General features: G+C 47.2%; 1 protein-coding gene across 1 annotated transcript in view; it reads left to right on the forward strand.

The window, feature by feature from the left end:
- Positions 1-19328, forward strand: part of SLC7A8 (solute carrier family 7 member 8) — a 125250-nt gene that overhangs the window by 13894 nt on the left and 92028 nt on the right. Inside the window, exon 4 of the mRNA XM_085642895.1 lies at positions 18895-19046. Coding sequence (XP_085499021.1) covers positions 18895-19046 — 152 coding nt within the window. The remainder of the gene's footprint in view (positions 1-18894; positions 19047-19328) is intronic.

Raw genomic sequence — 19328 nt, forward strand, 5'->3', positions numbered from 1 at the left:
TTTCTCCTAAATTCAGTGTTCGCATGCGTTGTCCTTATCTGGGTGGTTGTAGCTGCGATTGCGTCCGCATTCTCCACCCCGGCCCCAGGCCTTGTTCAGATGAAACTACACTGCTGTAGGGCAGATGGTGGGCTGATGCAAGTTGTGAGAGACTGTGTCCACTAGTGGCCAGCTATCATATGTTGGAGTGCATTTCCTTTTTTCAGCTTGGACTCATGCAGCCTAGGCCGTGTTTCTCACTCTCTTTAAGTTGGAAACCAGAGGGTTGGGAGTTGTGGGCAGTTTTTACTTCACTACTCTGAAGGTGCCAGCACCTGTGCCCCTGTATTCCTACTGTCAGTGCCATTTTCAAACCCAACGGTAACTTTAAAAAAAATAATAACTTTATTTACCAGTTTCAAAATAATCCCAATGTCATTGCTATTAAAAAGTCAAAGTGAATTGTAAAATCTTCTTTATTAGCAATAAGTATACGGCCTCCTGCAACAAGAGTTTACAGCTGTAACTGTCATAACAACTGTCAGTTCAGTGCAAGGACAGTAGGAACATTCCAAGAGGAGGAAAGGACAGGGGTGGCAAGGGAGTGGATTAGGAACAATGCAATGGACGGCGAGGGCTGAGGAAAGAGCAGATTACAACACTTCTCCCTTCCACAACACAACAGTAAAATGGTGAGGAGAGGAACATGGATAAAGGGCAATATAATGATGTAAATGTAAACAATAACGCAGGTTACATGAAGGGAAACATAGATGTTCTGAACAAGATAAGTTATCAATGAATATCATCTTTATGCCACAAAGGAGCTCTACGTGAACGAGAGCAGAAAGGTTCTCCATTAGTCATAAGGTCCCCATGATAAGCCTCAGGATTTGCATCATAGTACCTCGTGTGGGATGAATCTTGAAAATGACAGCTCTTACTATGGTAGCATTGTCATGTGCAATTCTGTCCATAGCCCAGTTCCTACCATCATCCAAAGTGACCACATTCCTATTGACCTCAACTATTCTCATGGGTTTGGAGAACTTGCTGTCACAGAAGGGACGGGCAACTGGAAGTTTTACTACTACACTGAACCCAACTTTCCAATCAGGAACTTTCACTTAATGTTTCAAGTCATACCTTTTAGTATACACTTCTTGATGTTGTTTAACATGACCTTCCATCTCCTCTCTGTTTATCCATCTGGGTTCTCCTCCTCCCAACCAGTTAGGGATCATTTTGGTTCCCGGTAACCTACCCTTGAGTGGCAGAAATGGAGAAATATTCGTCACACAATTAGGTGTAGTTTGATTGGACCATAGCATGTTTTTAAGTGCTTTATCTACTGGTTTACATAAGATTTGTGCCATTTGAATGCATTCTTTTAACATACGATTTACACGTTCTACAAGACCATTTGCCCTTGGACAGTACAAAGCAGTTTTAAAATGACAAATAGACAATTTCCTCAAAAAATCATGCATTTCGTCTGAAGTAAATAGGACTCCATAGTCTGTTATGATGGTACTGGGAATTCCTTCAGTCATAAAGGTATCGGAAAGAAATTCAATCAAAGACAACGGATTGATTTTAGTACAAACGTTTGTCGTTATCCAATGCGAATGGTAATTACCAACACTAACATGAATTTGCCTTCCCACAAAGAGTTTTTAAAAGGACCAATAATATCTAAACCAAGTTTATCCCATGGTTCTAAAGGTACATTTACAGGAGACATAGGGACAGCACTTGTGACCTTGGTTTTGTCGCTCAATGCACAAATCATGCACTCTTTTACTTTGTTCTCTACAATTCTATCCATACCTGGGAACCAGTAGGATGCTCTGACTTTAGACTTAGTCAGGTTTCTGCCCAAGTGGCCATCATGGGCTAGATCTGCAATTCTAGCCCAAAGATCCTTAGGCGGTACCAGCTTATCTTTCTTCATAACTCTTTCATTTACAATGCTTAATTCATGACGAATTCCCCAAAATCCTTCAAATCGTCATCTAAGCACCCTTGTTTTAAAGGCCAACCATGAACAATTGTTTCTTTTACCTGTTGAGAGACTCATCTGTGCTCATTCCCACTTCCCAGTCTTCTATAGAAATACCTGGAATCCCCACTAGCATGACTTGTTCTATTACGCTGTCCGCTTCTGTTCCCTCTCCACTACGCGGTAATCTAGATAAGCAGTCAGCTACTACATGCCTAGTAGCAGGAACATAATCGACTTTGAAGTTGTATCATTCTAAGACAGCAGGAACATTCCAATAGGAGGAAAGGACAGGGGTGGCAAGGGAACAGATTAGGAACAATGCAATGGACGGGGAGGGCTGATGAAAGTGCAGATTACAACACATTACCAGCTCAAATTCAATAACATTTTCGACACTTCACAGTATTCGACAAATATGCCTGCTGTACATGAGATAGTTCTCCGCATGACTTCTCGTGCCGTGGCTTAACAACGCTTCTCGTACATAATGCGCCACCCTAACCAATTACATTTCTAACAGCATATTCCTGACATACGACATTTCCGGAGTCAATATCCAGTTAAATTGGTGGATCCAAATAGTGAGCTTGGCAATCAGTGTCCTTGCATTTAGCCAATACCTGCAGGTACGATCCCACTATTTGGCTGCGTGAGAGATTGTAAGCTAAGGGTAATCTACACTGGTCTGCCAGTTGCCACTTCCACCCACTGGGAGCCACCATGATTTCTGCCAGAGAACTGAGCCTTCCCACTTTCTCCGTGCCATGCTAAGCCAGGGCAGTCCTTCTTCACCTTGCTGCCATGATGTGCCCTGCATCCACAGGTTGTTGCTGAAAGAGTCAGCACAAGCCAACACTACCTTTATACGGCTGTTTCCATGCCACCCTTCCCAACAACCATTGATAATATGAGGGTGACTCGCATGGTTTTTCTACACAACTGCTCAAATGTGGAAAACTGCATGCTGTCTTGGGGTGTCTTCCTGTGAGGAAAATTGAAAATGACTGGGAAAATGTCCATCTGTCCCTTTCCAGACAGGATAAATGCATTCGAGCCTTGCTGAACGCTTCTATCCTCTCGCTGTTCTGAGTCTGATGAGGGTCTCCCTACATATGTCCATAACCCCATCAAATGCTGTCTGCTGACAGATACAAATTGTGTAGGAAAAACATGTATAACAAGCATTTGCAATGGAATAGGTCTCGCATTTACACAAGTTTAAGCTTGTGGCATTGTAAATGACAATGGCTTTTAGTTATGTTTTAAAAACAAAAACAAAAATAAAAGGCATTGTTATTTGCAATGTCAATAGCTCAAACTCACGTAAATGCGAGACCTATTGCCTTGCAAATGCTTGTTCTAGCTTGTATTGTTCACACATCTGGACCGCAGAGTCACGTACCTTTCAAACAAAACAAAATCCTGCCTTGTTTATTTTGGTACTTGTATTCTTTGCCCTAATAGAAGGGGGCGTGATAATTATACTTTGTTTTGAGATACAGGAACGCGAAATCTGTTGATTATCCACCTGAAGCAAACACAACCGGTCGAAAGAATTACATTATTTATTTAACTAGACACCCCGAGCCACGAGACGAATAGACTGCAAGTAATCCGAGCCCCTCCTCACACTCGGGGCATGATGTTGTCGCTCACTGCCTGTCCCTCTCTCAGGAAGATTCTACGGCCAGGGGCGAGCCTGTTTTTGCTGCGGTGTTAGCTGCCCCGTGGGAGGCTTCTGTCTCTCTGCTCAGTGTCCGGCAGCTACTCACCACAAGAAGCTCTGGGGGGGACGTCAGCTGCTGTTGCCGGCGTCAAGCTCTTGTATTCAGAACGGCCCGCCGCCTGCTCTGCACCTCAACCAAGACACAGGAGACCTCTGCGCAAGGAGGGAGGGTTACTGTTATGACTCGATACCATAAACAAGTAGCAATCGGAAAGTGACTGCTGTTGTCATGGTAAAACAAGGAGGGACTAAGAAGCCTCATTGATGGCCCAACTGGCCTGCGTGTTGCCATGTGGCCATTCGTGACTTTGTGTACGAATGCCGGATTACTTACATTCATCCCCTGGAGATAATAACACCAACACAGGCCCTGTACAGGCATAGCTCTGTAATCACCACACCGACAGGGTCTTAATAGAAGAGCAGATGGACGGGGCACAAGCCAGCGTGTCCTCAGCGGATCTTGTCACGGTACGGATCCGCAATGTGACCAGAAAGCCTTACTGTAACCAGATCTCAGGGGTCGCTTTCGGACGTTAGGAAATCTGTTTTATTTAGGGCCTGTTGTGACCGCCTTTATACCAACAACGAGGGGCTGTGAGCATACTCCTACGCTGTATATAGCCATGCTGTGTCCTCGATGACCTTCCTCACCCCGAGAAATGGTCCCGCGGCACTGCCAGCCACTGCCCGCTGGCGGCATAGCCCTGTTCTAAGAACGCCTTGGCCATTTTATGAGCTGTGATGACGTCAGCAGTTAAACTGGACAACGAGGAAGAGGCTGGCTTTAGCACCCTAGAGTTTTGTCCCTCTACTTTCCATGCAAATATAAAAACACAAGCACCTAAAAGGGGGAGGATTTTTCAGCGGCACCTTTCAGTAACTACAGAAGGATGAAGAGCAGAGGCGAAAAAGAGAAGGCCATCGGTGTATTTGCACCACGCTTGGAGGATAGCGCCTGACTGGGAGGGAGGGACAAGAGGGCAGCTGGAAGGCTTGTTTACCTTCTTCGTTTCCCTCCTCCCCCTGGAGACTCAGCTTGGCATCTGCAGTGTAACACTGGAAGTGAAAGATCCTGTTCGGGTGGGGGGGGCCAAAAGGAGACAGGGCGGTAACAAGGAGGAACTAAGAAGCCTTCTGTACAATCCAAAACCAGAGTTTAGCATAGATGATGACGCAAACCAATGAAATTCAGGGGCGGGGCTTAAACACCACTTCTGAAATCTTACCGATTACAATAAGTCATGCAGAGTGAGAAGCGCATGCGCGCTCCAGCGCTAGGTCTGCGAGACCTAAATATGGATTGCGGTGTGAGTACCGTACTGGGTTAATTCACCCACACCTTAAAGGCACTCCACAACTCAGACCAGCATACCTGAACAAGCGCTTCTGCTTTCACGACCCCTCCAGGTTCCTCCCCTGGGCCTGACTCCTGCTCGCACGCATCCCACATATACGGAAAGCTAGAGCCAGTGGTCGCACCTTCTCCTACACAGCTCCTGAAGCATGAAACCACCTGCCTCCACACATCTGAGCCTCCCCATTGCTTCCTGAGTTCCACAAGAAGCTGAGGACCTGAGTCTTTGAGTAGATACTCTAGGCCATAGGATCGGCAATATTCACACCTGCTCAGCGCCAGGGTGAGAGTGTGCTCTACAAATTAACATACACAGTAAGACTTTTAAGTCGCTACCTCTCAACAAAACAAGGAGTAGTCCACAGCTGGCTCAAAAAATAGCTGGCAATGCAGACAACTAATGAAACTGGCCCACTGCTCAATGCATCCTTAGTAAGGAACTAATCAACTACCCCCTCCAGGATTGTAGCCAACCGAGGCCGCAGATATAACCACAGATTAGGGAAAGTGATCTCTGTGTTGCCCAGTGCAGTCTCCAGAATGCTGCAAGCTCTGTTTCTGTAGCAAGATAGTTTCCAAAAGACTACATCCTGCAGAGATGCCAAACCAAGGGGGAGGCAGACGCCTAGCATGTCCCTCGTCGCTTATGGTGCACATGGCTGGCTGCGCTTGGTTTCTTTTCCTCTTTGTGTGGAGTTTTGCTATGTAGTGAATTACCTCTTTCTAGCTCTGTGCACTTTTTTTGTGGTTGGAAAGAGGAAAAATATTGCAGTGCATTTGGTCTAAGCTGAGTAGCTAGGTTACTTTTATCAACTGTCTCTTCACTTTGGTACCTTCTTCATCTGCTTGACCCAGGGTCATCTTCCGTGTGTCTGCATCAAACAGCCCTGTGAAAAAGTGTATTATTAGTTGGGGTGGTTGTGTGGGCTCACCAACTAGTAATGTCGCTGCTCTGTATCAGGTCCAGTTAGGGCACTTGGATTTAAACCCTAGTCCAGTCCTGGGTATCAGTAGCACAGAGCAGTCCGGATTAACTCAAAGGAAAATAAGTATGAAGCATTTATGAGTACCACAACAGTTAAAAAGTAGAAGACACAACGCAATAAAAATCCCACTCCACTTTATAAAAATAGTATATATTTTTATCTTCAAAAGAGACTGAAGCAACAAAAATCTGATGAAGGGAACCAGAGTTGTGATTTTTTAAAGGTTTTCATAAATCACCGCATTTCACTTAAAATGTCCCATAAACCCCTGCTTTTGATTTGTAATGGTAGTCTATGAGCCTTGAACGTAAGGATCTGGGCTAAAGTAAATGTTTCCAGCCGACTGCGAGGGAGTACCGGTCGGAGACAGGAGCCCGATTGGTCTTGGTCAAACTTTTTCCTTCGCACTTATACTCTGGTTAATTTTTTTGTCGATGGGGCTTATAGACGGGGTCCTCCGCAGCTTGGGTTCGGCGTTGGCCTTGATGTCAGCAGACAGTTGAAGTCCAGCGGTCCATTGTGAGCCTTGGTTCTCGATTGGAGTTTGAGGCTATCCACAAACCGGCAAGACATTTCCGTACAATCTGAAGTCAGCGGCTCAGGGCGGCTTCAACTGGGGAGCTGTGTTGTGATGTGTTGTATCCTCTGCTTCTTTTTCAATAACTGCTTTCTTTGAGGTCTAGGCTCACAAGTTTTAGTTATTCTCAGTATAAAGAATACTCTGTAGCACCAGTGAAGTGTCTAAGGCTTGGGGGAACCTTTTGGGTGATGGGACTTGATCTCCCGGGCTGCACCACCAGGGTTCAGGGCAAATCCATTTGTAACAGGTCAGCTGGGCACTTTGAAGTTGCAGGGTCCACTCACTGATTCTTCGCACAAGTAGGAGCAGGTCCAGCTTTGGGGTCTCTCTCCGTGACTCTAACAGCAGGAGCAGTCCTCTTTTTGAAGTCTCATCTTTTGTTCGGCAGGTGCAGTCCTCCTCAGTGCCGCCTTTCTTTCTGAGGTCCACAGGTTCAGCAGGTGCAGTCCTCCTCAGTGCAGCCTTTCTTTCTGAGGTCCCCAGGTTCAGCAGGTGCAGTCCTCCTCAGTGCAGCCTTTCTTTCTGAGGTCCACAGGTTCAGCAGGTGCAGTCCTCCTCAGTGCAGCCTTTCTTTCTGAGGTCCACAGGTTCAGCAGGTGCAGTCCTCCTCAGTGCCGCCTTTCTTTCTGAGGTCCACAGGTTCAGCAGGTGCAGTCCTCCTCAGTGCAGCCTTTCTTTCTGAGGTCCCCAGGTTCGGCAGGTGCAGTCCTCCTCAGTGCCGCCTTTCTTTCTGAGGTCCACAGGTTCGGCAGGTGCAGTCCTCCTCAGTGCAGCCTTTCTTTCTGAGGTCCACAGGTTCGGCAGGTGCAGTCCTCCTCAGTGCCGCCTTTCTTTCTGAGGTCCACAGGTTCAGCAGGTGCAGTCCTCCTCAGTGCAGCCTTTCTTTCTGAGGTCCCCAGGTTCAGCAGGTGCAGTCCTCCTCAGTGCCGCCTTTCTTTCTGAGGTCCACAGGTTCGGCAGGTGCAGTCCTCCTCAGTGCAGCCTTTCTTTCTGAGGTCCCCAGGTTCGGCAGGTGCAGTCCTCCTCAGTGCAGCCTTTCTTTCTGAGGTCCACAGGTTCAGCAGGTGCAGTCCTCCTCAGTGCCGCCTTTCTTTCTGAGGTCCACAGGTTCAGCAGGTGCAGTCCTCCTCAGTGCCGCCTTTCTTTCTGAGGTCCACAGGTTCGGCAGGTGCAGTCCTCCTCAGTGCAGCCTTTCTTTCTGAGGTCCACAGGTTCAGCAGGTGCAGTCCTTCTTCTGTTCTTTGTGAGTCCAGTAGTGTTCTGAGGCCGATACCCGGGGTTGTCACTTTTACACCAGTTTCGAGTTTTTGGAGAGGAGGACACCCTAACCAATGTGGGTAAAATTCCCACATTCAATCCTACCCACTCTAACATCACTTCCTGGGGGATTGGCACTAAACAATCTCACTGTGCTTCTCTCTCCCCAAATCGAAGATTCCAGAATCTTTCCTACCTTGGTCAGACCTTTAGGCATCCCCCGTAGGTGCATCCTGTATAATGAACAACTCCTCCTGTAAAAGTGCTTCTGCAACAGGTTATCCCTCTTTTGGGGGAGATGCCAGCCTGTCTACCTTGACAAAGAGAAGGCTAGGCTACAGTTTGCTCACATTTGCCTATGATGGCTGCCCTTTATAAGCTGGGCATTTGTGGCCGCAGCCTTTGAGCCATCGTATCGGGAGGAGGTCGCACCTCCTCCACCCGACAGGCCCTTTTTAGGTCGAGGACTACCGGTCTGCCGAAAGGCAGAACCGGAAGTCGGAGATTTAATGACTTGGAGAAGAGGGGCTTGAACCCGCCCCTCTTCTCCCCTGTTCTCCATTGGCTGGCCTCTTGAATGCTGGCCAGCCATTGGAGAAGAGGTCAGTCATTCCGATCAGGCCCCGTCCTGTTCGGATCGGGGGGCGTGTTTTTTGCAAGAAGTCTCATTCTCTCCTCCAGCCAATGGCTGGAGGAGAGAAAAGACAAACACGCCCCCCAATCCGAAAATGCCGCTGCCTTTCTCCGAGGCATTTCTTCTTGACCTCGGAGAAAGGCAGTGGTGTGCCTTTTGCTCTGCCTTGTTTTTAGTTACTTACAGATATAGGTGCCCTTCCTTTTCTCTGGCACCACGGACTCTCCTGATGTCTGCGTCTGCCCACGCTCACTCGTGGAAGAAAACAGCCCACCCTCCGCCTGGAGAGCCCGGCATGCTCGTCGTCCTCAGAGACTCTTGTTGGGGAGCCGCGGTGAGCGTGCACGCAGGCATGGCAGAACCATTGTCAAGGAGCAGGCAGACCACTCCTTTCTGAACAGTGAACCGTGCCTTCGAGGATTTCAATGCTCACTAAATGTTTTAGAACACTTGAACTATGGCCTGCGTTAGAAGGAAATGATTTTTGTTGCGAAGAATACATTTATGTTTATTAAAAGCATTTTTACTCCAACGATCTAAGAGTTATTAAAGGCTTCTGATTTTAGCTAATATTATAACTCAGGTAAAGTAAAGAAGGCTACTTCCTGACAGCCGGAAACAGCACAAACTCTAGTAGAGGCATTCCTCCGGAGCCTACGGCCAGTAAAGTCGGCTTTGTCATCTATGACTGCAGTACCACCCAACTCACTTCAGGTAATCTACTTCGCAAGAAACAAGCCTGCTGGTGTCCAGCTGTGCAGAGCACAGCCTCTTGCACTTGTCCTGCGGTGCACAACACCTACTTCCTATGGACTGTTTTCCTATGCACATTTCCAAGTAATTATGTGTGGCCTGCTGAGTAAATCACTAAGCCAGCACCTGCCCTGCTGTGCAAATCAAGTCTTTGCGAGTGGCCCATACTGTAAGTTTCCCCATCCTCAGCCAATGCGTGCTGATGCGCCCAGTCTATGCGAGCACCTTTACCACGGACATAAAAATAAATCCTTATCCCCCTAAGTGAATTACCTGTTGTGTTTCCTAACTGTTGTTTTTGTTAAACTTTAAAGTGCGCCTGTTAAATATTTATAACTAAAAGGCCAAGAAGACTACGGAAAATTAAAGCTGCGAGTTGCAGTTTTACACGGATCTCGGAGTGTTTGAAGCAAAATAGTACCGTTCTGGCTTCATGCGCACATTTTTCTAGGGGTTCTCAACACGGCCGAGCACGCAAACACATAAATTGCGCGTGTTCGCTTCAGCAAAGATTGTAAGCATTCACACAAAATATGACATCTCAGCTGCAAATAATGAAAATAGTTGGGTAGCTTCAAACAGATGTACAAACGGGAAAACCCACAAAAATACTAACACTAAAGCCCCTCGGGCTGGTGGGAATGGTGGGGGCCCACTGAGTGACTCACGAACTAATGAGGAAATAAACTTTTAACAATAGGACACAAAAAGTGCAAACCTTTTCTGTGCTTGAGCCTTCTGGCTGAGGATGCCCAGGAGGGCAGGTGCCGACCCAACACCTTACCTTTTCATGTGTGCCCCTGTGAGAGGAGGCCCCTTCGGAAGGCCAGGGCATTCTCTTGTTTTGGTCGCTCACTACACTGCAGTAACTAGGGGAGCGCTTGGCTAAGATTTCCGCGTCCTCATTATTTGCTTGACTGACTAGCCTTCCTGCCGCAATCTTCCCAAGAGTTGACTCGCTCTGCCAGGACAGTGTTTCAGACCTGTGCCTTTCTGTTGCAAATCGTTATCAACACCAAACTACAGCACCCATAATGCACTGGGATGGAAAAGGGACAGCGCGGGTCTGCGGTTCCTTTTAGCTACCAAAATACAGAAGCAAAAGCCTTGTTAACCCAACAAAAGTGCAATACAAATGAATACATACAAACGATAAGCACGATCTGACCTTGTGTAATGTACTAGGTGCCTATGTGATGTACTAGGTGTCTATGTGATGTACTAGGTGTCTATGTGAAACGCTCCAATGCACTTGGTCACTTCTGCAGTTGAGAACACTGCATAAATACTGCATCTTACTGATGTCCTCAACTGAGAGGAAATCATCTCTGCCACAGTTTACCCACCGCACGAGCAGCAAACATAAACCCACCCAACTGATAAACGCTCATGCGACATCTACCAAGTCTGTGCACTTAGCTGGGTCTGGTACGAGCGGTTGTTAGACAGAAGTTAGCAGCACCGAAGATCGAGTCCAAAGGTAAGAGTTGGTCTGTGTTCTGTGTAAGTGCCTCTTCCCCTGAGTTGGGGTAATGGCCCGGGCGACCTCTTAACCTTTTTGTGTTGGGCCCACATGCTCGCAGTCCACTCACCTACTAACAGACGTCCGTAAAACTCTGATGGCCCCTGATTCAAGACAAGCATTTACAATGCAATGGTCTCGGCATTGGTAAAGTTAGAGCTATTGGCATTGCTCATGACATTATTTTTGTTTATGTTTTTGTTTTTAAAACATTTAAAGAAACGGCATTGTCATGAGCAATGCCAATAGCTCTAACTTTAACAATGCCGAGACCGTTGCATTGTAAATGCTTGTTCCTCTTGCCCGGTGAGGGATTCACACCTCCAGTCAGGAGGGCAACAGGCTGTCTCAGCTGACAACTGCTGTAGCTAATCCGAAACGGCTACTAGAAACTTTAGGTAAGAAAGTGGTGATTTTGCACTAATAGTTACTTTGAATCCGACTTCAGCATAGTTTCTGATTTAATGTTACAATTAATTTGATACCTTGAAGTAATACTTTTGGTAGTCCCAAATGGAAGTTAGCACTTTAGGAGTGTAAATGTGTGACCCCGTGTCAATGAAACGACCAACCTTGCTACAGTGAAAACAACAATGGTGAGTTTTCACTCTCCGGACATGTAAAACATAAAAGAAACACGTCCTCTGTCTTTATATCATGTACCCTGCCTTATGGGTTCCTAAGGCCTACCTTAGAAGTGACTTACAAATATTAAAATTGAAGTTCTGGACTTGGCAAAAAGAGTTATTTTGCCATGCTGAGTTGGCAATTTACAAGCTACCCGACTAGGCTGCAGTGGCCGACCTAGAGCCATGCTCTCACTTTGTTACTGCGACGGTGGCACAATAAGTGGTGCGTGCCAACCCAAGTGTTCAAAAGATTGTCATTTCATTAATACTTTAAGTAGGTTATCAATCATTTTCCATCCATTGTTTGTTCATTTCACCCAGATAAAACCCCCATGCCTTCTAGCTTTCTTAAGCTAGAGGCAGAAAGTCTCAAGGGTGCATGCATCGTTGAAAAGCAGGAGTTTTTGGAAGACTGGGTAAGTCGATATGTGGCCGGGCTCATGAAATGAGACGAGCTATATGCCTCTGTCAAACAGCACGGAAATCAGAACGACTGACCAGCTCTCGGGGGATGGAGGCTTACTGGGCCGTATAGCTGAAGTCAAACAAGTCAAAACTGGAAATGTCCTTTATTCTCTCAAGGGATGGTGAGGTTACTATACATCTTATGAATAGCAACATGTATAGCATTGTCCTGGATAGTACTCACAGGGCAGATGGGCATGTGATGGGTATGGCAGCATAAATCGTGGGCTTGCTCCTTTGTCTGTAGGCTTTAAGAGACAGCTTGCTGAATTTCTGGTCTAAGAAGTCTCTTCCTCCGGCAGACGTGAAAACGGTTCAGTGTTTGTGGGCTCTTTACTTTACCTGGCTAGCACCCAAGCGTCAACTCCCTCTGCAGCTTGTCAGTCCTGGAGCTGTCTGCCAGCACTCCTTGTAATTGCAAGTCTGCCTTTCCAGCCAACTGATGCCCTTCACCCACCCTGGTTGAGAACCCCGGATGGCACAAACTTCACACGAGTCCCTCAGAGCAGCAGCATTCTGTGCCTCTAAGCAGGGAGGGATTAGCAGTGCCACACACTGCTGGTGACTGCTGCTGAATGAGGCAGCCTTGGACTTGCTGAACTGGTTGAAGGCCAACATGGGTTCACCTCTCGGGTACCAGGTACAAGGGCAAAACATGGAGCTGTTATTTCCCTCCTGGTTGGACTCTTCCAGGGGCAACCAGGACCTGCATGGTCTGTAATTCTGGACTCTTGTGAGACATCTGTTTCCTGCTAGCTTCTCACCAAAGAGACTCCACTATCTTTCAGGAGTGTATGCTGTCACATGAGACCAAAGTCATGCATTATTCCCAGCAAACCTGCAGAGATCTGTATATCTCTTGATTCCACATTTTAGTGGTCCCCTATCTTCCCGCACAGAACAAAAGTTGTTTGTCCTCACAGCCTCTCCAAGTCGCCTTCACTACCAGAACCACCAGCTCAGGCGCACGCGAGCACGGTTCCGCTTCCTCTGGGTGTAGTTAAAACCAGCATTATCCTGTCACAGTCTCTGCTAAAATGCCTCTGAAGCTTTGAATCCCGCTGCTTTTGGAGCCGTGTTTGCAGAAATAGAATAAAACAGGCCCGGGTCAAAGGAGGGATCTGCAAACCATTGCCGTGCCGAATGTTTCTATTGCAGTGCGGTCCATCCACCCAAACCAACAACCCCACACTGAGCATTGGACTTCTGTAAAAAGACTGATGATATTTACCATCAGACCAACCTCAAAGAGTTCACGCTGAGAAGAGTTGAAGCAATGCAAATGGCAATACCACAGCATGGTCCACTTTATTACAGCGTTACTATGAGAGCAATTCATGTCTATGGCTTCTTGCAATTGTAAAGAACTGTTGCTTCCAGTTCTTGTGATCTGTCCACCACAATTTGCCTCTTCTGAAAGTTATTTTTCTTCATCGCTCCTATAGGATGTCCCCGGTCACCATTAATCTTTGTTGTTTATTTCAGTGGTCACTACCTACTTCCCTGTCAGGAGTCTGTCTGCCCCCTTGAAGGCTTCTTACTAGTAACTACTGGAAGTTCTATTCAAGGTGTGAGATCCAATCACCTTATGAGGGTTAAGATGATACTGTTCTTTAATAACACTGTTTACGCGCCGCCCTGGTCCCCATTAGACATGTGCTCACAGGGTGGAAGATAGAGTCAGCCTCATTTTCAAGCACCTTTCCATCACAAGAATGAAATGAAAAATGCATCCAGAAAGAACTGGGTGACTGGACACTGAGGAACATAACCGTGCACGACTAGCATATTTCTGCAAAGTACACATTGTTTGAAGGCTTGAACCTGCATCCATGGATGGCACCCCCGCCCCTATCCTAGCACGCACACATAAAGGACATAAGGTGTGGACACCTGGGTCCAGTAGGGTGCCCACCGGTGAGAGATTCCTTTCAGAAAACTGGAAGCAATCAAGGTAGATGTCCCATAAAGTAATGTCATAACAGTCTGTGCCTAAGATATAACCCTGGTCCAGAACCATACAAACTGACCATACAAACTGACCCTCGCACAGTTTCTAAAGGAGGAATAAGATGTCACAAAGATTCAGGATTTAGTACTTTTTTAATACTGACACGTATCCCTGGAAAACATATCTGTGACAAATAAAGGCAGGCACCAGACTTCACTACAATTCAGATTAATTTAGCAACAAAAAAATGCCCCCTAAATTTAGTGGACAACTTAATTACTCTGAACGAAAATTAGGATTATGTGCGAGTTATAAGGCATGCATATGGTATATCAATGAGGCTGGGTCGGGTGCTACCTAGCTCTGACTAGCTTTTAATTTACCAGAACTTTATGTTAAGCCAGTCAAATGTTAGGAGCTGTGAGCAAAACCCGTGGATTTCAGATTAAAATGAGTGGTCTTTCTAAGTCCTTTGCTTAATCGCACTGAGTTTAATTCCCCGCGACATATGTTCTCAGATCACCAACACTGGGCGAAATGGCTTCTGGGTTTGTTTGCGGGGCATGGATTGGAGATGTGACTTCCTCCCATCCTTTCTAACAGGATTGCATTTCCCATTCCCTTCCTGCGTTTAACATGTGAGATGGGGGGCAATGGCGTTCTGCTCCCCGTCTGTACTCACAGAACTTCCAAGGGGGGGGAATGACTGCATTTTTGCCCTATTCACATCCCTAAAATTGAGGAGGGAGAGGTGCAGGGTTCTCCGTCTGTCTGAGAGGAAATCACCGCAAGTCCTTTGGATGCTGCCAATCATAGCGTTGAACCAGTCTTCGGTGTTAATGCCGTTCGATCTCGGTTAGCCCATCTGCTCTACTAATAGAAGCAAACACCCGGGGCTTTTGCGAGAAACCTTCTCTTCCTTTCAAAAAAAGGAGTAAAAGAGACCTTCAGTAAAGGTCCGTTGAATCCTGGTATTTTCACTACCAAACAAGTCCCTATTATCAATCTGGATTCTTAGCCCCCTTGACCAATGCTGGATTCTTAGCCCCTTTGACCAATGCTGGATTCTTAGCCCCCTTGACCAATGCTGGATTCTTAGCCCCCTTGACCAATGCTGGATTCTTAGCCCCCTTGACCAATGCTGGATTCTTTTCCCCCTTGACCAATGCTGGATTCTTAGCCCCCTTGACCAATGCTGGATTCTTAGCCCCCTTGACCAATGCTGGATTCTTAGCCCCCTTGACCAATCCTGGATTCTTAGCCCCCTTGACCAATGCAGGATTCTTAGCCCCCTTGACCAATGCAGGATTCTTAGCCCCCTTGACCAATGCTGGATTCTTAGCCCCCTTGACCAATGCTGGATTCTTAGCCCCTTTGACCAATCCTGGATTCTTAGCCCCCTTGACCAATGCTGGATTCTTAGCCCCCTTGACCAATGCTGGATTCTTAGCCCCTTTGACCAATGCTGGATTCTTAGCCCCTTTGACCAATGCTGGATTCTTAGCCCCTTTGACCAATGCTGGATTCTTAGCCCCTTTGACCAATGCTGGATTCTTAGCCCCCTTGACCAATGCAGGATTCTTAGCCCCTTGACCAATGCTGGATTCTTAGCCCCTTTGACCAATGCTGGATTCTTAGCCGCCTTGACCAATGCTGGATTCTTAGCCCCCTTGACCAATGCTGGATTCTTAGCCCCCTTGACCAATGCTGGATTCTTAGCCCCCTTGACCAATGCTGGATTCTTAGCCCCTTTGACCAATGCTGGATTCTTAGCCCCCTTGACCAATGCTGGATTCTTGACCCCCTGGACCAATGCTGGATTCTTAGCCCCCTTCACCAATGCTGGATTCTTAGCCCCCTTGACCAATGCTGGATTCTTAGCCCCCTTCACCAATGCTGGATTCTTAGCCCCCTTCACCAATCCTGGATTCTTAGCCCCCTTGACCAATGCTGGATTCTTAGCCCCCTTGACCAATGCTGGATTCTTAGCCCCCTTGACCAATGCTGGATTCTTAGCCCCTTGACCAATGCTGGATTCTTAGCAACTTTGACCAATGCTGGATTCTTAGCCCCCTTGACCAATGCTGGATTCTTAGCCCCCTTTGACCAATGCTGGATTCTTAGCCCCCTTGACCAATGCTGGATTATTAGCCCCCTTTGACCAATACTGGATTCTTAGCCCCTTGACCACTGCTGGATTCTTAGCCCCCTTGACCAATCCTGGATTCTTAGCCCCTTTGACCAATGCTGGATTCTTAGCCCCTTTGACCAATGCTGGATTCTTAGCCTCCTTGATTCTTAGCCCCCTTGACCAATGCTGGATTCTTAGCCCCTTTGACCAATGCTGGATTCTTAGCCCCTTTGACCAATGCTGGATACTTAGCCCCCTTGACCAATGCTGGATTCTTAGCCCCCTTGACCAATGCTGGATTCTTAGCCCCTTTGACCAATGCTGGATTCTTAGCCCCCTTGACCAATGCTGGATTCTTAGCCCCCTTGACCAATGCTGGATTCTTAGCCCCTTTGACCAATGCTGGATTCTTAGCTCCTTTGACCAATGCTGGATTCTTAGCCCCCTTGACCAATGCTGGATTCTTAGCCCCCTTGACCAATGCTGGATTCTTAGCCCCCTTGACCAATGCTGGATTCTTAGCCCCCTTGACCAATGCTGGATTCTTAGCCCCCTTGACCAATGCTGGATTCTTAGCCCCTTTGACCAATGCTGGATTCTTAGTCCCCTTGACCAATGCTGGATTCTTAGCCCCCTTGACCAATGCTGGATTCTTAGCCCCCTTTGACCAATGCTGGATTCTTAGCCCCCTTGACCAATGCTGGATTCTTAGCCCCTTTGACCAATGCTGGATTCTTAGCCCCCTTGACCAATGCTGGATTCTTAGCCCCCTTGACCAATGCTGGATTCTTAGCCCCCTTGACCAATGCTGGATTCTTACCAATGCTGGATTCTTAGCCGCCTTGACCAATGCTGGATTCTTAGCCGCCTTGACCAATGCTGGATTCTTAGCCCCCTTGACCAATGCTGGATTCTTAGCCCCTTTGACCAATGCTGGATTCTTAGCCCCTTTGACCAATGCTGGATTCTTAGCCCCCTTGACCAATGCTGGATTATTAGCCCCCTTTGACCAATGCTGGATTCTTAGCCCCCTTGACCAATGCTGGATTCTTAGCCCCTTTGACCAATGCTGGATTCTTAGGCCCCTTGACCAATGCTGGATTCTTAGCCGCCTTGACCAATGCTGGATTCTTAGCCCCCTTGACCAATGCTGGATTCTTAGCCCCCTTGACCAATGCTGGATTCTTAGCCCCCTTGACCAATGCTGGATTCTTAGCCGCCTTGACCAATGCTGGATTCTTAGCCGCCTTGACCAATGCTGGATTCTTAGCCGCCTTGACCAATGCTGGATTCTTAGCCCCTTTGACCAATGCTGGATTCTTAGCCCCCTTGACCAATGCTGGATGCTTTGGCTCAAAAGGAGAATTTTTATGAATGAATGAAAGCTTTTGAAGAAGCCAGGAAACACTTTCCTGTGTCGTGGGCTCATTTAAATGTAGAAGAGTTTTCGATTGGTGCATTCAAAGGCTTTGACTCTTAAGAGCGCCATGCTGGAGCTGTTTTCATGGTCTTTGGAGTCGAGGCAAAAGAGATGCTTTGTTATAGAGTTAATGTGTCGGTCGTCATGAAAATCCAAGTTATGAGCTGTCCTTCAAAGTGGCCGCCATTTGTAGTGTTCTTGAGGGTTTACAGAAAACACAGGTCGAGATAGGTTCTCCTTTCTGATGGGAGCTGAACGTTGAATTTATGAAGACTGCAACTGTGCATATGTTAAACACCCAGATGGTTCGCTTCCAAATTTTAGTTTCTGCCCCTTGAATAGTGAGTCCCTCTTTACATATTTAGTGTGAATCCTTAGTTACTGACTGAAATAGGACAGCGAGGAGGGCAGGACAATCCATGCTTTCCCCAGTGAACCCCAGTTTCTGTGGTGGTTCTTTCTCCTCATGGTAGAGTTTGGAATGGTGCTGAATTACGTGCCCCGTGTTGTGCATACTTCTGAGTGCAGTTTGTACTTTCCCTGGCCACATGTAATTCGGTTCCTTAGTAAAATTCCTGCTGTTGAAGAACCGCTGAACACAGCTCCTAGGATTGCCAGTTGTTAGAAATGATCTCTACTACAGGCTGGACATAGTTTATTTCATGTCAATCGGTAGTTCTAACTTTTAATTTCTTGCAGTAGCGCAGCGACCTCCGCTTAACCTGCGAGAAAAGGTTGCGCCATTGGTGGCGAGGGCGGGAATTTGAAGTGAACAGGGCAGCTCTTTAGGTATTACTGTGCAGGTTCCGGGAGAAAGATTTGAATCCTGCGGACTAGATGGATAAAGTCTCTTTGTATTCAGTGAATTCGTTTATGGATAATATAAGCTAACCTTGTTTTAACTAAACATAACTTTTCCTTTCTTCCATCCCTGCTTCCCTTTGCCCTTCCTCTCTCACTTCCACTTCTTTCTTCCCCCTGTTGCTGCATCTCTGTCCCTCTTGGGACCATGTCACCGCCTCTCTGACCCTTACCTTTCCTCTTGCGACTGCATTGCTGTCTCCTTCACACCTCGCCCTATATCTATCTCTATTGTGGCCCTGTCTCCCACCCTTCCTTCTTTCGATCTCCCTCATTGGCTCTGCCTTTTCATCTGTCTCTTCATTTTTTTTTATCTCTTCATCTCTTTCATTTGATTCACCCGATGTCCCTTATTCCTCCACATACCTTTTTATCTTCTCTTTCTTTTGTTGTATGTGTCCTTCTGTTGCCTGGTCTTTCACCTTTCGTCCCTTGGTCCTCCCTCTGTCCCTTTTCCTTCTCTCTTTATTCATTGGTCCTCTCACTGATTCTTCGCATTCTGTTCATTCGTCCTCTCTCTCTCCCTCCATTTGCCTTCTGTCCTTTGACTTTTTTCTGCCTCTCCTTCCTTTCTGTGCCATGCTCTGCTTCCCTTATGCCCCCTCTCTGTCCCTTGACCCTTTCCCTCCTGCTCCCAGGTTCCTTCGGTTGTGGATCGCAGTGCTGGTGATGTATCCCACCAACCAGGCTGTCATCGCCCTCACCTTCTCCAACTACGTGCTGCAGCCGCTCTTCCCCACCTGCTTCGCCCCTGAGTCTGGTCTGCGGCTGCTGGCTGCCCTCTGTCTGCGTGAGTACCTTTGGGACATTGCTTTCATGCATTGATGGTGGATCTAACTAGGTTTGCTGTATGAGGAGAGTTGGGCCCCCATACCAGGGTCACCCAGGTGGGCCTTTAGGCTCCTTCCTTAGGGTCTGGCTGTACAGAGGCTGGGATGAAGGTGCCTCCTGCTCTCCCAGGTCAGTGGCTCCGCAAGAAAAGCGAGCAAAGGCAGTCTGCGCTTAATGCGACAAATGGTATATTTGTCAAACAAACTGAAACAAGTAAGGCATATACATTGTTGAAAGATCT

This window comes from Triturus cristatus, chromosome 1_1 (assembly GCF_964204655.1).
Source record: "Triturus cristatus chromosome 1_1, aTriCri1.1, whole genome shotgun sequence".
NCBI lineage: Eukaryota > Metazoa > Chordata > Amphibia > Caudata > Salamandridae > Triturus > Triturus cristatus.